Genomic DNA, 14,602 nt, shown 5'->3' with positions numbered 1-14,602 from the left:
AAAAAAAAAAAAAAACAAAACAAAAAAAAACGGTATTCGATGAGTGAATGAATGAATGGAGAATGGAGAGATTAAAGTCATGCTTGATAGATTTTTTTAAAACTCAAGAATCAATTCTGGCGTCACCTCCTCAGGGAAGTCCTCCCTGACCACCCTCCCCCAGGCTGGGTTAGCGCCTCCTCTAGGCCTCTTCAGTGCCCTGGGCTACCTCTAATTTAGCACATCTTCCTGTATTTTAAGTATCTGTGACTGTGTTCCTACCTTGGGGAGTTGCTTGAGGGTCAGATTCACCTCTGGATCCCGGATTATTCAGCAAGCACAAGACAGGCCTTGCGCAAATGTGTGCTCAACTTTTGTGTGTGTGGAATTAAAGACAGAAGTCAGAGGAGGGATAAGAAATCAGAGACAGGGACAGGCAGAAACTGCCTCCATTCAACGCCTTGGTTCTACTCACCTCATACAATTCCAGCGGGTAGTTACAAGCCTGGGAGAAAAGAAAGGGAGAGTCAGGGTCCCAAGAGAGGTAGGGGATTGCCCTAGAGCAGGGGCTGGTGGCCCCTAACACCCTTAAGCCATGGCAATGGATAGGAACTATAATTCCCATCAGACCCTGGGGCTCGAGTTCCCTAGAAGAGCAGAGGAGGAAGTCCTAGGGTCTTCTGGGAACTGTAGTCCCAGGATCAGCAGGCACTCAGGGTTGGAGGGAAAGGCCAGCTCTGAACTGAGGGAGGCTGGGCTGGGCTCCCCTGAGGAAGCTGGGGTCTGGGTACCTCAAACTTCTGGAGGAGGCTGCAGTTGTCAGCATCGGCCACTGGCACATTGTAATATTCGCCCTCCTCCTGGTTCAGTAACTTGTACCTGACATACAGACGGAGACCAGAGGGGGACAGGGAGGACGGGGCACCCATGGGAGAGGCAGAGACATTGGAAGCGAGGAAAGATACACAGAGAGACGGACACAGAGATGGAAGAGAGAAAGAGTGAGATAAAAAGAGAGGGAGAGGGAGAAAGGGAGGGGAGAGGAAGAGGAGCGAGAGAGATGGAGAGAGAGAGGTGTGTGTGTGTGTGTGCGTGTGCGTGTGTGTGTGTGTGCGCGCGCGCGCGCGTGTGCGTGTGCATGCTGGGAGGCAGAGGGAAGGACAGTGGCCCGGAGGAGAGAGACCACACATAGATGGAGATGGTAATATTGCGCTCCATCCCCAGGACCCAGCCCTGCTCCTCACCAGCCATCCACCGGCGCCTTGAGCAGCTCTGAGACACCAAAGGACATGGCACCCATGAAGTCATTGCGGGAGGTCCGGTCCCAGTCCCACACCTCCACGCTGAGCCGGCGCTCCACATCCCCTGGCTTCAGGTTGCTGCAGGAAAGTGGGGTGCATGGGGTGCATGGCTGAGCTCATGGCTCCCCTCGGTTCCCTGTCCTTTATGCTGGAGGTGTGGGCAAATCCAGTGAGCTGGGGTTCCTCTCCTGCTTTGTCTGTCTCCAACCTGTAACCTTTCTAGCAGGGCTCTCTCTCCAGCTAGGGCTTTGGGGCCTGAAGTAAACCTAGAGAGCTCTTCCTCCCTTCCTCCTGCATTCGCAGTCCCTTCCCATCCCTATCTCTTGTCTCTTGAGATTTCTCTCTTTCTCTTTCTTAGTCTCTGTCTTTCTGAGTCTCTCTCTTTCTGAGTCCCTTCTCTCTTCTCTGGGTCTCTGTCACTCTGTGTTTCTGTCAACTGGCCTGTTCCCCTGCCATCCCACATCTTCTCCCCTCCCTCTCCATCTGTGTCTCTCTTTGGGTTTCTGCCTCTTCTGAGACTCCCTCTTCTCTCTCTCATCTCTGTCTAACTCTAAGGTTGGGGGGCTTCAATGAAGATTAATTATACAGTGGTCTGCCTGTTTCTGCATCTCCATCCACTCCCTCAATCACTCTATTCCTTTTTTCCACCATCTTCTTCTGCCCTTTTCTGGATTCCCTCTATCCTAACCCCTCCCATCAGCTGCTCTCTGGGGGCCACTAGGACCCTCAGATCATTCTCTGTCAGCTATCATTGCCTTCCCCGTACCCCAGACTCACAACACAAAGGTCTCGTTCCACACAGGGTTTAGCGTGGCTTTCACCGTTCGGGTCTTCTGTTTCGTCAGGTTCCGAGGATCTGGGATGAGCTTCAGTTTCACATAGGGATCAGAGAGACCATTGGGGTCCATGGGAATAAGGTTACGGGCCTCACCAACTAAAGGGGGAAGTGAGGAAGAGTATGAGGGTTAGAGATCCAGGGAGGGGCTCCCAGCCCTCCGCCAGTCAGCAATCAAGAGTCCCAAGCTCTCAGTCTTGTTCCTCATGACTTCTTACCTCTCCAGCACCCAGAAGACAGGGCACAGAGCCCTTTCCCCAACCAGTGACCCTGAAATCAGACCCAGAGCCCTTGCTCCATTAGGAACCAGAGTTTGGACCCTGGCCATATTACCAGTACCAAACCGTAGCCTCCCTCAGAACCAGGTACTCTCCCTTCTCAAGATCCTTATATCTAGAAAGCCATTGCCTGGTGGGGATCACCTGAGGTCAGGAGTTCGAGACCAGCCTGGCCAACATGGTGAAACCCCATCTCTACTAAAAGTATAAAAATTAGGTAGGCACAGTGGCATGGGCCTATAATCCCAGCTCCTCAGAAGGCTGAGGCAGGAGAATCGCTTGAACCCAGGAGGTGGAGGTTGCAGTGAGCCGAGATTGTGCCATTACACTCCAGCCTGGGTGACAGGGAGAGACTCTATCAAAAAAAAAAAAAAAAAAAAAAAAAAAAAAAAAATAACCCGGATGTGATGGTAGGCGCCTGTAACCCCACCTACCCGGGAGCCTGAGGCAGAAGAATCCCTTGAACCTGGGAAGTGGAGGTTGCAGTGAGCCAAGATCACACCACTGCACTCCAGCCTGGATGACAGAGCAAGACTCCGTCTCAAAAAAGTAAAACAAAGGGCTGGGCGTAGTGGCTCACACCTGTGATCCCAGTACTTTCGGAGGCCAAGTCTTGATCTCTTGATCACGAGGTCAAGAGATTGAGACCATCCTGGTTAACATGGTGAAATCCTGTCTCTATTAAAAATACAAAAATTAGCTGGGCATGGTGGCATAGTAGCCTGTAGTCCCAGCCACTCAGGAGGCTGAGGCAGGAGAATCACTTGAACCTGGGAGGTGAAGGCTGCAGTGAACCGAGATGGCACCATTGCACTCCAGCCTGGTGACAGAGCAAGATTCCGTCTCTATAAGTAAATAAATAAAGGGCCGGGCGTGGTGGCTCACGCCTGTAATCCAAGCACTTTGGAGGCCAAGGCGGGTGGATCATCTGAGGTCGGGGGTTCAAGACCAGCCTGACCAACATGTTGAAACCCCGTCTTTAAATAAATAAATAAATAAATAAGAAAGCTATTAACGGGCTGAAAGTTGCAAGAGGCGGGGCTGGAGGCGCGGCTTCGAGCCAAAAGGGGCGTGGCGGAGTGTGCTCGGCCTTTGGGGTGGGGTCAGCAGTGTGGACGTGACCATTGAGAGAGGCGTGGCCCTTGTTTTTGGGGTGGGGCTGGGCCAGCACAGGTGCATTCACTTGGCCCCGCCTCACGCGTGGGAAAGGGGCGGGGTCAGGTGAGGGGGCGTGGCCTCACCCGTAATGTGGATCTCATCCGCAGTGGGAGCCCGTATCTCCAGCTGCAGGCGCCCGCGGCGCTCGGTGTGGTCCACACCACACAGGGAGGGCACGCTACGCACACAGCGCCGGTGCACGTTCATCTCGCAGCCTGTTGGAGAAAGCTGCGGGTAGCACCTCAGGCGTGTCCCCAAGCCAAGACTCCATCCCCCTCACCCCACCCCGGGCATTTCCTGGAACCCAGACCAGGCGCTTTCGAAGGGGCCCTGACAAAGTCAAGTTCACTCACAGGAGCATTTCATGCCCTGGTGCACAAGCCCGTACAGGAGGGAGCCACAGTGGTCGCAGAAGGTGGGGCTGCTGTAGCTGTGCAGGCGGAACTTGTGCTTGTTCCGGGGATCCTGGGGGCAGAGAAGACTGGCTTAGGGGGCGTTGGGAGGGTCCTAAAACCCCAAGGGAGGGGCCCTTTTATCTTTTCCTCTTCCTTGCTCTCTCAGTTGGCCTGATGCTCCATCTCTTTCACTCTACATACCAATATTTATTGAGCACCTGCTGTGTGCCAGGGACTGCTCTTGGTGTGAGGACCAAAGCATTAAACAAATGAAAAAACAACAACAATAAAAAAAAAAACCCTCTTTGTCACATGGAGTTTACTTCCTAGTGGAGGGAGACAGAATGTAAACATGGTAAATAAATAAAACATATAGTTTGACATATGGTAATGGGTGCTCTGGAGAAAACTGAGGCAGGGATGGAATCACCAGAAATTGGAGGATTGAAATTTGAAATAAGGTGGTCCCAGCCGGGCGTGGTGGCTCACACCTGTAATTCCAGCACTTTGGGAGGCAGAGGCAGGTGGATTGCCTTGAGCTCAGGAGTTTGGGACAAGCTGAGCAAAACCCCGTCTCTACTAAAAATACAAAAATTGCCAGGTGTGGTGGCTCACGCTTGTAATCCGAGCACTTTGGAGGCCAAGGCAGGCGGATCACCTGAGGTTGGGAGTTCAAGACCAGCCTGACCAACATGGTGAAATCCTGTCTTAAAAATAAATACATACATACATACATACAAAGTAAAAATACAAAAATTAGCCAGATGTGTTGGCACACGCCTGTAATCCCAGCTACCCAGAAGGCTGAGGCATGAGAATCGCTTGAACCCAGGAGGCCAAGGTTACAGTGGGCCGAGATCTCACCACTGCACTCCACCCTGGACGACAGAGCAAGACTCTGTCTCAGAAAAACAACACAAAACAAAAAAACAGTTGGTGGAGGCAGAGGGGCTTCGGGTACAAATGGAGGCAGGAGCTTCCAACATCCCATAGCCCTCATCGCCCCAGCTCTCAGAAGTTATTGAGGACTTGTGGGCCATCCGGAACCCCAGCTTGTTCACTGGCAGCTTCTGTCAGTGTCCATGTGGTATGCCTTCTCACAACTCCAGGTGGAATGGAGAATATGACCCCTCAGTTATCATAGGAACCCAGGAGGCCTAAATGAAATAATGATATACAAAAATAAAAAATAATAATTGGTGTACAAAACATAGCTGTGCCCACCATGTTAGATGCTCCCAATACTATGACTCTTACTGTGGTTATTATTAGGGATTTTATTGCGGTGCCTACATAAGCCCTGAATTGAAGTAAGAGCTAGGCCACTTCTCAGCTGTGTGATTTGGGGCGAGTTCATTCCCAGTTTTGAGCTTCGGCCTCCTCCTCTGCCAAGTGGAAATAAATCATCTGTATCTTGAAACAATGCTAAATTTCCAAGGTCCAGTAAGTATGAATGCAGGGCATTAGTGAAGCTTCTCCTTCTCCCCTACCACCCCCTACTCCCAGGACAATGTCTGCTTGTTAAATAACTGGATTCTAAGAATCCATTAAAAGAATTGTCGCAGGGTGAAAATTTAGGCCATTCTTGGATTTTCATTTATTTTAGTGGGGTTTCTAGTTTGAATATATATTTGGGTAGGGGAGGGTGTTGGTGTAACCCATTGAAAGGATCACTTTCAATGCACTAGGCCTCTAAAGGTCTTCCACTGACCCTAACTCAAAGGGTTCCTGCCACACTAAATAAAATGCTGTGTGTGAAGGCTCTCCACAGGGGGCCTGGCACACAAGCATACACAGACAGAGGCTGCTATTCTGATTCTCAAAAGTGAACGTTGTGGCTGGGTGTGGTGTCTCATGCCTGTAACCCCAGCACTTTAGGAGGCCGAGGCAGGTGGATCACAAGGTCAGGGGTTACAGACCATCCTGGCCAACATGGTGAAACCCCATCTCTACTAAAAATAGAAAAAAAAAGTATCTGGGCATGATGACATGTGCCTGTAGTCCCAGCCACTCAGGAGGCTGAGGCAGGAGAATCGCTTGAACCAGGGAATTGGAGGTTGCAGTGAGCCAAGATCACACCACTGCACTCCAGTCTAGCAACAGAGTGAGACTCTGTCTCAAAAACAAAAACAAACAAACGACAAAAAAGTGAACATCACTGTTAAAACGGAGACAGCACGGAGGCTCTGGTTAGATAGATCACAGTTCAAATCTTGCCTCTACCCCCTACCCAGCCAGGTGGCCTCACCATGCTTGCCCCCTTTTCAAAGCCTCAAGTTTTGCCTCTGAAAAATGGGGGCATGTGCTGTCTCTGAAGACCAAATGAAATCATACTTGCCAAACCCTTAGCACATCTTAAGCTCTTAACGCATGCTACTTTTAAGATCAGGCTGGGCACAGTGGCTCATGCCTGTAATCCCAGCACTTTGAGAGGCAGAGGTGGGTGGATCATGAAGTCAGGAGTTCTAAGACCAGCCTGACCAAGATGCTGAAACCCCATCTCTACTAAAAATACAAAAATTATCCAGGCATGGTAGCATGTGCCTGTAATACCAGCTACTCGAGAGGCTGAGGCAGGAGAATCACTTGAACCCAGCAGCAGAGGTTGCAATGAGCCGAGATTGTGCCACTGCACTCCAGCATGGGCAACAGAGTGAGACCTTGTCTCAATAACAAAAAACAAAAAAAAACCCTAGTGATGTAGAGGAAAGATCTCCTCTTCACTATTCACCTGATTCCTCACTGGTAATAATTTTCACAATAATAAAAAATAATATTTTGGCTCTTGCTATTTGTCAGAAACCATCCCAAATGTCTGACTCACTAAATCTTCAAAACAATCCATAGTGAGAATAATTATCATTTCCACTGTATAGACAAAGAATTGAAAGAGTGCAGAGAGGTAAATTAACTCAGGAAGGGTCACAGAACCAAAAAGTGGTGAAGCTGAAATTCAAACCAGATAAAGACAGCAAAAATACCTAACTTTACCACATAAGCTGTTGTGTGGACCCAATCCTATGCTGTATACAAAATACTTGAGGCTTGTAATCCCATCATTTTGGGAGGCTGAGGCAGGAGGATCGAGTGAGACCAGGAGTTGGAAACCAGCCTGGGCAACATAGCGAGACTCCATCTCTATTAAACAAATTTTGTTTTAATTAGCTAAGTGTAGCCAGGCACAGTGACTCATACCTGTAATCCCAGCACTTTGGGAAGCTGAGGAAGGCAGATCACCTGAGGTCAGGAGTTGGAGACCAACCTGGCCAACATGGTGAAACCCCATCTGTACTAGAAATACAAAAATTAGGCAGGCATGGTAGCAGGCACCTGTAATTCCAGCTACTCGGGAGGCTGAGGCAGGAGAACCGCTTGAACCTGGGAGGTAGAGGTTACAGTGAGTTGAGATTGTGCCACTGCACTCCAGCCTGGGGGACAAGAGCAAGACTTCCTCTCAAAAAAAAAAAAAAAAAAAAAAATTTGGCTCAAGATTTCTGATTTAAAAAAAATTAGCTAGGTGTTGTGGCTTGTGCCTGTAGTCCAAGCTACTTGGGAGGCTGAGGCAGAAGGATCACTTGAGCCTAGAGAATTCAAGGCTGCAGTGAGCTATGATCTCATCACTGTACTCCAGTCTGGGTGACAGAGTGGGATCCTGTCTCAAAAAACCCAAAATATCAGCCAGGTGCGGTGGCTCATGTCTGCAATCCCAGCACTTTGGGTGACTGAGGTGGGTGGATTATCTGAGGTAGGAGTTCAAGACCAGTTTGGCCAACGTGGTGAAACCCTGTCTCTAATCAAAATACAAAAATTAGCTGGGTGTGGTGGCACACGTCTGTATTCCCAGCTACTCAGGAGGCTGAGGTATGAGAATTGCTTGAACCTGGGAAGTGGAGGTTGCAGTCAGCTGAGATCGTGCCACTGCACTCTAGCCTCGGTGACAGAGCGAGACTCCATCTAAAACAAAAACAAAAATAGGCCGAGGCAGGTGGATCACAAGGTCAGGAGTTCAAGACCATCCTGGCCAACATGATGAAACCCTGTCTCTACTAAAAACACAAAAATTAGCTGGGCGTGGTGGTGCACACCTGCAATCCCAGGTACTCAGGAGGCTGAGGTTCACTTGAACCTGGGAGGTGGTGGATGCAGTGAGCCGAGATTGCGCCACTGCACTCCAGCCTGGCAACAGAGCAAGACTCTGTCTCAAAAACAAATACAAAAAAATATTTTTCTTTTTTCCAAGGCAAAGTTTCGCTTTGTCACCCAGGCTGGAGTGCAGTGGCACGATCTCAGCTCACTGCAATCTCTGCCACCCGGGTTCAAGCAGTTCTCCTGCCTCAGCTTCCCCAGTAGCTGGGATTACAGGGGAGAAACAACAAGAAAAAAATTTAGTGAGTGTTTGAGCACTGAATACATCAGACTTAATCTGGTGCTGGTGGCGGAGGTGAGTGGATGAGGCAGGTGATCAATCACATACACGTGCTGGTAGACAGCAGTGCTCAATATATGTTCTATGAAGTCACATCTTCTATATACACTTCTGCTATTTTCAGCTGATAAGCTGGTAAAACACCTGATGGACTTTTGTGGATCTCTCTCTCTCTCTTTCTGTCTCTTCCTCTCTTTGTCTCTCTCTCTCTCTTTCTCTCTCTCTGCCTCTCTGTCCATCTGTACATCATAAAACTGTCTCCAATCTTGCGTCAAACCCTGGGCGAAACTCTCAACCCACCTGATTTCAAAACAAGCTGGGAAGTGTCTAGATGTGTGCTGTCCCATTTGGTAGCCACTACCTACATGTGGCTGTTTATATGTAAGACAATTCAAATGACATGAAATGGAATATCTGTTCCTCGATCACAGTCGCCCTGTTTCAAATGCTCACTAGTGACACGGAGCTGGTGGCTGCTTACTAGACAGTGCAGCCATGTACAGAATGTTTCCGTCACTGTAGACAGTTCTGTTGGTTAATGCTAGAGTATCAGCCCCATTTTATAGAGGAGGAAACTGAGGCTCGGAGATAAAGCGGAAAAGGGAACAGGGATGGGCACTCAGGGTTGACTGTTCCTGTGAGCCTCTGATGGAGAGAGATGGGGTGGGGAGAGGCCGTATGTCTGCGTGCTGCACATCTGTGATTACACGTGCATCTGTGTGTCCGCACACGCATGTGCATGTGTACTGTGGGACCTCTCTGGGTCTCCTCTCTGTGTTTCCTAAGCTCTGGCCTGTATCCACCATTTTCTATTTAATCTCTCTCTCCAGGGGTCTGTGTCTCCGTCTCTTGGAGTTTCTCTGTCCGTCTTTGGGTGCCTCCAAATTCCCCTCTTTCTCCCTGGTTCTTTCTCTGCTCCATCTCTCTCTCTGCCTCAGCTTCAGTCTCTCCTGGGTCTCTGTCTTTTTCTGTGTCTCTGTTCCTCTTCCTGAGATTCCCTCTGTCTTACCTTGGGATCTCAGCACCTGCATTGATATTTCTCTCTTTGTGCCCCTCAGTTCTCAGGTTTTAAATCCCATCAGCCCGGATCACAGCCCACCCCCTGCAGCGCCCATCTTCCGTCTCCTCACCCCCGTCTCCTCTCTGTCCCCCACCTGGGTCCCCAGCCTGTCAGTCCCCCTCGCATTCCCCCTTTCCAGGCCAAGGGCAAGGAATCTGGGCCAGATAGCTCCCCCTATCTCTCCAGCCCCCCTCCCCTCCCAGCCATAAAAATAGCAAGAGAAATTGGGACGGACGCCGAGGGGGTGAGGGCGGGGGCGCGGCCCGAGGAGGAGAACCAGGTGTCCGGGCACTCACGTCCGTCTGGGGGCCCTTCCCAGCGCCTGGACACTCGAAGGTCACAAATTCGTGGCATCGCCGATGAACCACAAAGCTGCAGACTAAAGGTGAAAATCATAGAGACACAGACGGAGGCACGGATCCATCCAGAGGGATACCCCAGCAGACAGAAAACTGGAAAGTAAGAGCCGAACTCGGACACAGAGAAAACCAGAAATCTCAACACAGAGAGTCCAACAGAGAGAAAATCGGAGGCCAGAGAGAGAAAAGCAGCAGACAGAAACCCAAGAGGTGGGCTTTGAGTCAGAAACAGAGACGCAGAGACTCACAGAGAGACAAAGAGACCAGAGCCAAGGGAAGGGAGATGGAGAAAGACAGAGAGAAAGAAAATAGATCCCACTGACAAACAGACGCAGGCCCACCGGCGGAGATCAGAAAGCGAGAGAGGCAGACAGATTCAAAGAGCGAAAACCGAAATATCTTCAGACGCAGCCCAGGAAGCAGCAACTTGGGCAGAAGTGAGTCTGGGGGCGCTGCTGCCGGCCCGCCCCCCACCCTGACTCACTCTGTTCTCAGCAGTAGCAGCTGGTGCTCAAGGACTCGCCCCCCTCTCCCGCCCCCCAGAACTGACGGCCCCGCCCGGCCCCCACTCGCCCATTGGTGACCCCACCCGGCCTGCCCCTGCCTAGGACGGCTGGTGTTGTCATGGCAACAGCAGCCTGGGGTGGGGGGGACTCTGACTTTGCATCTCCAGCCCCCTCCCCCTTCCCCCCTTCAGCTCCCCTTTTCCAAATCTCCCTGTTCCCATGGCAACAGATTCTCCAAATATCTGTCCCCACCTGGAGCCGGCCGAGGGAGGGGCCCCCAGCACCACCTCCGCGGTGGCCCCACCATGAGAGCTCCCTCCCCACCACAGGCTGTGTCTCTGCCACACCCCCCGCCCCGGGCTCCCCCGCGCCTCTCTGGGGACCAGAAAACACGTGTGTCGAGCAGCCTCAGCTGTGTGGCCCCAGCCTCCACCCGCTCGAGGGTCCCAGGAGCCCCGGGCCCCAGCTCTTACCTTGACATTGCAGGCCCTGCTTTCCGATACCCCTGAAAGAGCCAGGGATCCTAGGTCAGTGCAGAAAGGGGTACCTGGACCCCCAAACTCTGCGAGCCACAGGGGGCCTGCGCTCTCCGACCCTCCTCCCGCAGGGCCCAGGTGGCCAAGCCCCAGCCGCCTCCTCTTTCTAGAACCCAGAAATGTTGGCCCCCCGCCCTTCTTCCCTCAGACCGGAGTTCAGCCCCCAGTTTCTTCCTTCTTCAGACCCAGGAATCCAGCCTCCCAGCCCCCTAGATCCTTCTTCCTTCAGACCCAAGACTCCAGGACCTCGGTCCTCCAGCTTCCTCCTCCCCCAGACCCAGGACTCCAGGAACTAGCCTCCTCCTCCTCCCTCAAACCCAGGAGTCCAGGCTCCCATCCTAGAACCCGGGAGTCCGGGCTACAGCCCCCTCCTTCCTCCTCCCACAGGGGTCTGGTGACAGGAGTCCGCACCCCTAGTCTCCTCCTCCCCCAGGCCCCCCAGCCCCCTCCCCTCACCAGATGAAGTCGGTGCAGTGGCTGCAGAAGGTGGGCTGCTTGAAGAAGCGAGCGGTGAACTTGTGGCTCTTGACTTCGTGGACCACCTTCTGCCTCAGAGCCCCCTTTCTACAAAACAGGGGCCGGGGTCCCCCCTCTGAATCGCCTCCGCCGGGGCCCAGACCAGCCATGGCCCCAGACACGTAGCAGGGACCAGGATCCTGCCTTTCTTGGGGGAAACAGGTGGAAGGGAGAGGAGCCCGAGACTCGAAAGATCAAAGGAGCCACAGGGAAATTCCGAGGTGGCAGGAGAGGGGCGAGGCACCTCCAGGTGCGGAGCGCGCCGGGCAGGGAGCGGCACCCTCGGGCGCGCCGGCTCCGCCAGGGGGAGCGGGCGAGTGTGGGGGGGAGAGCCGAAGGCAGGGGCGCCGGGAGCCGGAGGCACGGGCGGCGGCGGTGGGAGCTCCAGCTCCGGCACCTGCTGAAATGTGGGAGCCCCGGGTGGGGGGAGGCGTTGCCAGGACGACCGAGAGGGCGGGGTTTCGGCTTAAAGGCGCTCCCCTCCTGGAGACTCGGGACAAATGTCCTCCCTCCCCGCCCCCCACACGTGCACACACCCACTCCGAGGGTTGGCTGGAGGGAGGGGCATCCTCTTAGCCTGGCTCCCCCACACCCTGCAATCTGTCATCCTGCCCTGTGTTCCTCCCTCACTAGGGTGCCTCGTGCGTCCTGTGGGCGCCCTGGGGTCCCTGTGTCTGACCCTGCCCCTCTCATTCCATCAACAAACTTTATGCCCAGGGCTAGGAATCCAGCGGTGGACAGAGAAGCTGCTGGGGCCTCACTTTCTCTGATGCTACCCGAGTCTTTATTTCTCCCCCGGCCTCTTCATTCTTTGTATGGCTGTCTCTGCCTGGGAGTGTCTTTCTTGTGACCTCTGTTCCTCCTCTCCCTCTATTCCCAGATCGAGCTTTCTCCATGTGTCTCTGTTTCTGCCTCTCGGAGGATGTTTTCTTTTCCCTGTCTCAGAGAAATGCTGTTTCTATTTCTTACTCTTTCTCTATTTCCTCTGCTGTGTGTCTCCATCTGTATCTGTCGCCATCTCTGGGTCTTGGTGTCTCGGCCCTTCTTGGGGTCTTGGTCTGTCTCACGGTGAATCAGTCTGCCGCTGTCTCTCCCTCTATGTCTGATAAATCCTTCCGCCCCTGTCTCCCTGAGTCTGTCCCTTTCCCTGTCTTTGTCTCTCTGGCTCTGTGAATCTCTGTCTCTCCCTCCATCTTCCTCTTGATCTCTTTGGGAGTCTGTCTCTGTCTCCCTCTCTGGGGGTGGCTCTCTAGGTGCTTGGCCCTGTCTCTCCCTCTCTCTCCTCACCTCCACGCCTGTCCTTATAAATGTTTTGTCTGTGTCTCTCTCCCTTTCTCTGGCTCTGCAACTCTGTCTCTGTTTTTGTTTGTCTCTTCCTGTATCTCTCTGGTTCCATCTGTTTCTCTGTGCTTGTCCTTCTCTGGCTCTGTCAATCTCTCTCTCTGTCACCGGGTAGGGGTGGGGGAGTCTTTCTCCCTCCTCTCTTCTCTGTCTATCTCTGTCTCTCCCTTTCTCTCTGACCCAATCTCTATTTGTCTCTGTGGCTCTTTGAATCTCTTTCTGTCTCTGGGGGTCTCCCCATCCCTCTGTGTCTGTGATTCATTCTATCTGTGTCTCTGGCTCTGTGAATCTCTGTGTCTCTCTGACTGTCCAAATCTCTCTGTGTCTCTGGCTCTCTGAATCTCTCCGTTTGTCTCTTTGGCTCTGTGAATCTCTGTTTATGATTCAGGATCTATGAATCTCTCTACAGGTCTCTGAATCTCTCTGTTTCTCTGGCTCTCTGAGTCTCTGGCTCTGGCTCTGTGACTCTCTGTCGAGGGTCTCTAGATAGAGACTTCCCTCTGTGTCTCTGTGATTCAGTCTCTCTGTCTCCCTCCTCTCTTTTCTGTGCCTCTGTCCTCTGTCCCCCTTCTCTGACCCATTCTACGTGTCTCTCTGGCCCTGTGAATCTCTCTATCTCTGAGGTCTCTCCCTCCCTCTGAGTGTCTCTGTAATTCAATCCCTGTCACCCTCTCTCTAGGTCTCGCGGGCTCCGGCGTCCTCTTTGTGCGCCCCCTCTCAGGAACGGGGGTTCTCTCCGAGGGCCGGCGCGGTCCGTCTCTTCCGGCCTCCCCACCCCTTGGTCCCTCTCCCTGCGTCCCCGCCTTTCTCTTGTCGGGCTCTGAGCCTCCCCAGCTCGAGAACACTTTCCAGTCCCCGCTCCCGGGAGAGCCGCTCTGTTGCCAGGGGCAACCACGGCCCGCCCCGGGCTGCGGGGCGCAGTGCGTTCTGGGACTTGTAGTCCGAGCCTGAGGACCAGCCGTTCCCTGGACGCGGCCGAGAACTCCGTCTCCCGGCGTGCCCCGCGAGGCTGGGCGGGACGCTGCGGCTGCGCCTGGGGGGACTCTGGACGCCCAGCACACCTTCTCTGGGACTTTTTAGGGGTCCTGGGCGGGTTTCCGGGGATTCCCAAAGCCGAAGGGAAAGTGGGGGAATCCGAGTCCTCTTGTAACCACTCTCTCCCCAAATGTGGAGTCCACTGGCCTTCCAGCCACTTCCAGGTGACCTAGGGCGAAGGATAGGGGTCGGGGAAGGCCGCGAAAACCTACCTGGGAATCCCACCACTTCTAGTCCAGTGTCCTTGGGTTCTTTCCCGAGTTAACCACCGTATCACCCCAGAGTTCTATAGCTGTTCTCTCGAGTGCCTTCCAGAAGGGATTCAGGCATGGGATGGGAGAGAGGAGTGTGGGCGAGGCGTCCTTTGAGAAGACAGCGATGGGGTGGGTTGACGCTCAAGAGCGGTCGCTGCAGAAATGGAAAGGAGGCCTTTCCTCACTCAACGGGTGTGTGTGCCCCAGCTGGCCCTTCTCTCTCCCCTTCCAGGGAAACCCCTCCTTGCCTTGCGGTATCTCTACCCAATTGTTTTTGCGGATGTAGATGCAGAAAGGGGGTTGTGTGATCCTAGATTTTTCTTTAAAACTTTTTTTTGTTTTGCCGGGCGCGGTGGCTCAAGCCTGTAATCCCAGCACTTTGGGAGGCCGAGGCAGGTGGATCACAAGGTCAAGAGATCGAGACCGTCCTGGTCAACATGGGGAAACCCCGTCTCTACTAAAAATACAAAAAATTAGCTGGGCATGGTGGCGCGTGCCTGTAATCGCAGCTACTCAGGAGGCTGAGGCAGGAGAATTGCCTGAACCCAGGAAGTGGAGATTGCGGTGAGCCGAGATCGCGCCATTGCACTCCAGCCTGGGTAACAAGAGCGAAACTCCGTCTC

General features: G+C 53.1%; 1 protein-coding gene across 1 annotated transcript in view; it reads right to left on the bottom strand.

Moving 5' to 3' along the window:
• The window catches only part of PRKCG (protein kinase C gamma), a 24,801-nt gene extending 13,011 nt beyond the window's left edge, over nucleotides 1-11,790 (bottom strand). The window contains exons 1-9 of the mRNA XM_017497918.1: nucleotides 11,290-11,790; nucleotides 10,771-10,802; nucleotides 9,729-9,811; nucleotides 3,905-4,016; nucleotides 3,635-3,766; nucleotides 2,058-2,214; nucleotides 1,224-1,358; nucleotides 771-858; nucleotides 455-484 (exon numbers count right to left, since the gene is read on the bottom strand). Coding sequence (XP_017353407.1) covers nucleotides 455-484; nucleotides 771-858; nucleotides 1,224-1,358; nucleotides 2,058-2,214; nucleotides 3,635-3,766; nucleotides 3,905-4,016; nucleotides 9,729-9,811; nucleotides 10,771-10,802; nucleotides 11,290-11,459 — 939 coding nt within the window. The 5' untranslated portion in view covers nucleotides 11,460-11,790. The remainder of the gene's footprint in view (nucleotides 1-454; nucleotides 485-770; nucleotides 859-1,223; nucleotides 1,359-2,057; nucleotides 2,215-3,634; nucleotides 3,767-3,904; nucleotides 4,017-9,728; nucleotides 9,812-10,770; nucleotides 10,803-11,289) is intronic.
• Nucleotides 11,791-14,602: the final 2,812 nt, after the last annotated feature.

Source organism: Cebus imitator, unplaced genomic scaffold (assembly GCF_001604975.1).
Source record: "Cebus imitator isolate Cc_AM_T3 unplaced genomic scaffold, Cebus_imitator-1.0 Scaffold235, whole genome shotgun sequence".
NCBI classification, from domain to species: domain Eukaryota; kingdom Metazoa; phylum Chordata; class Mammalia; order Primates; family Cebidae; genus Cebus; species Cebus imitator.
The sequence above is the reverse complement of the archived record's forward strand: the minus strand, read 5'-3'. Positions and strand labels throughout refer to the sequence as shown.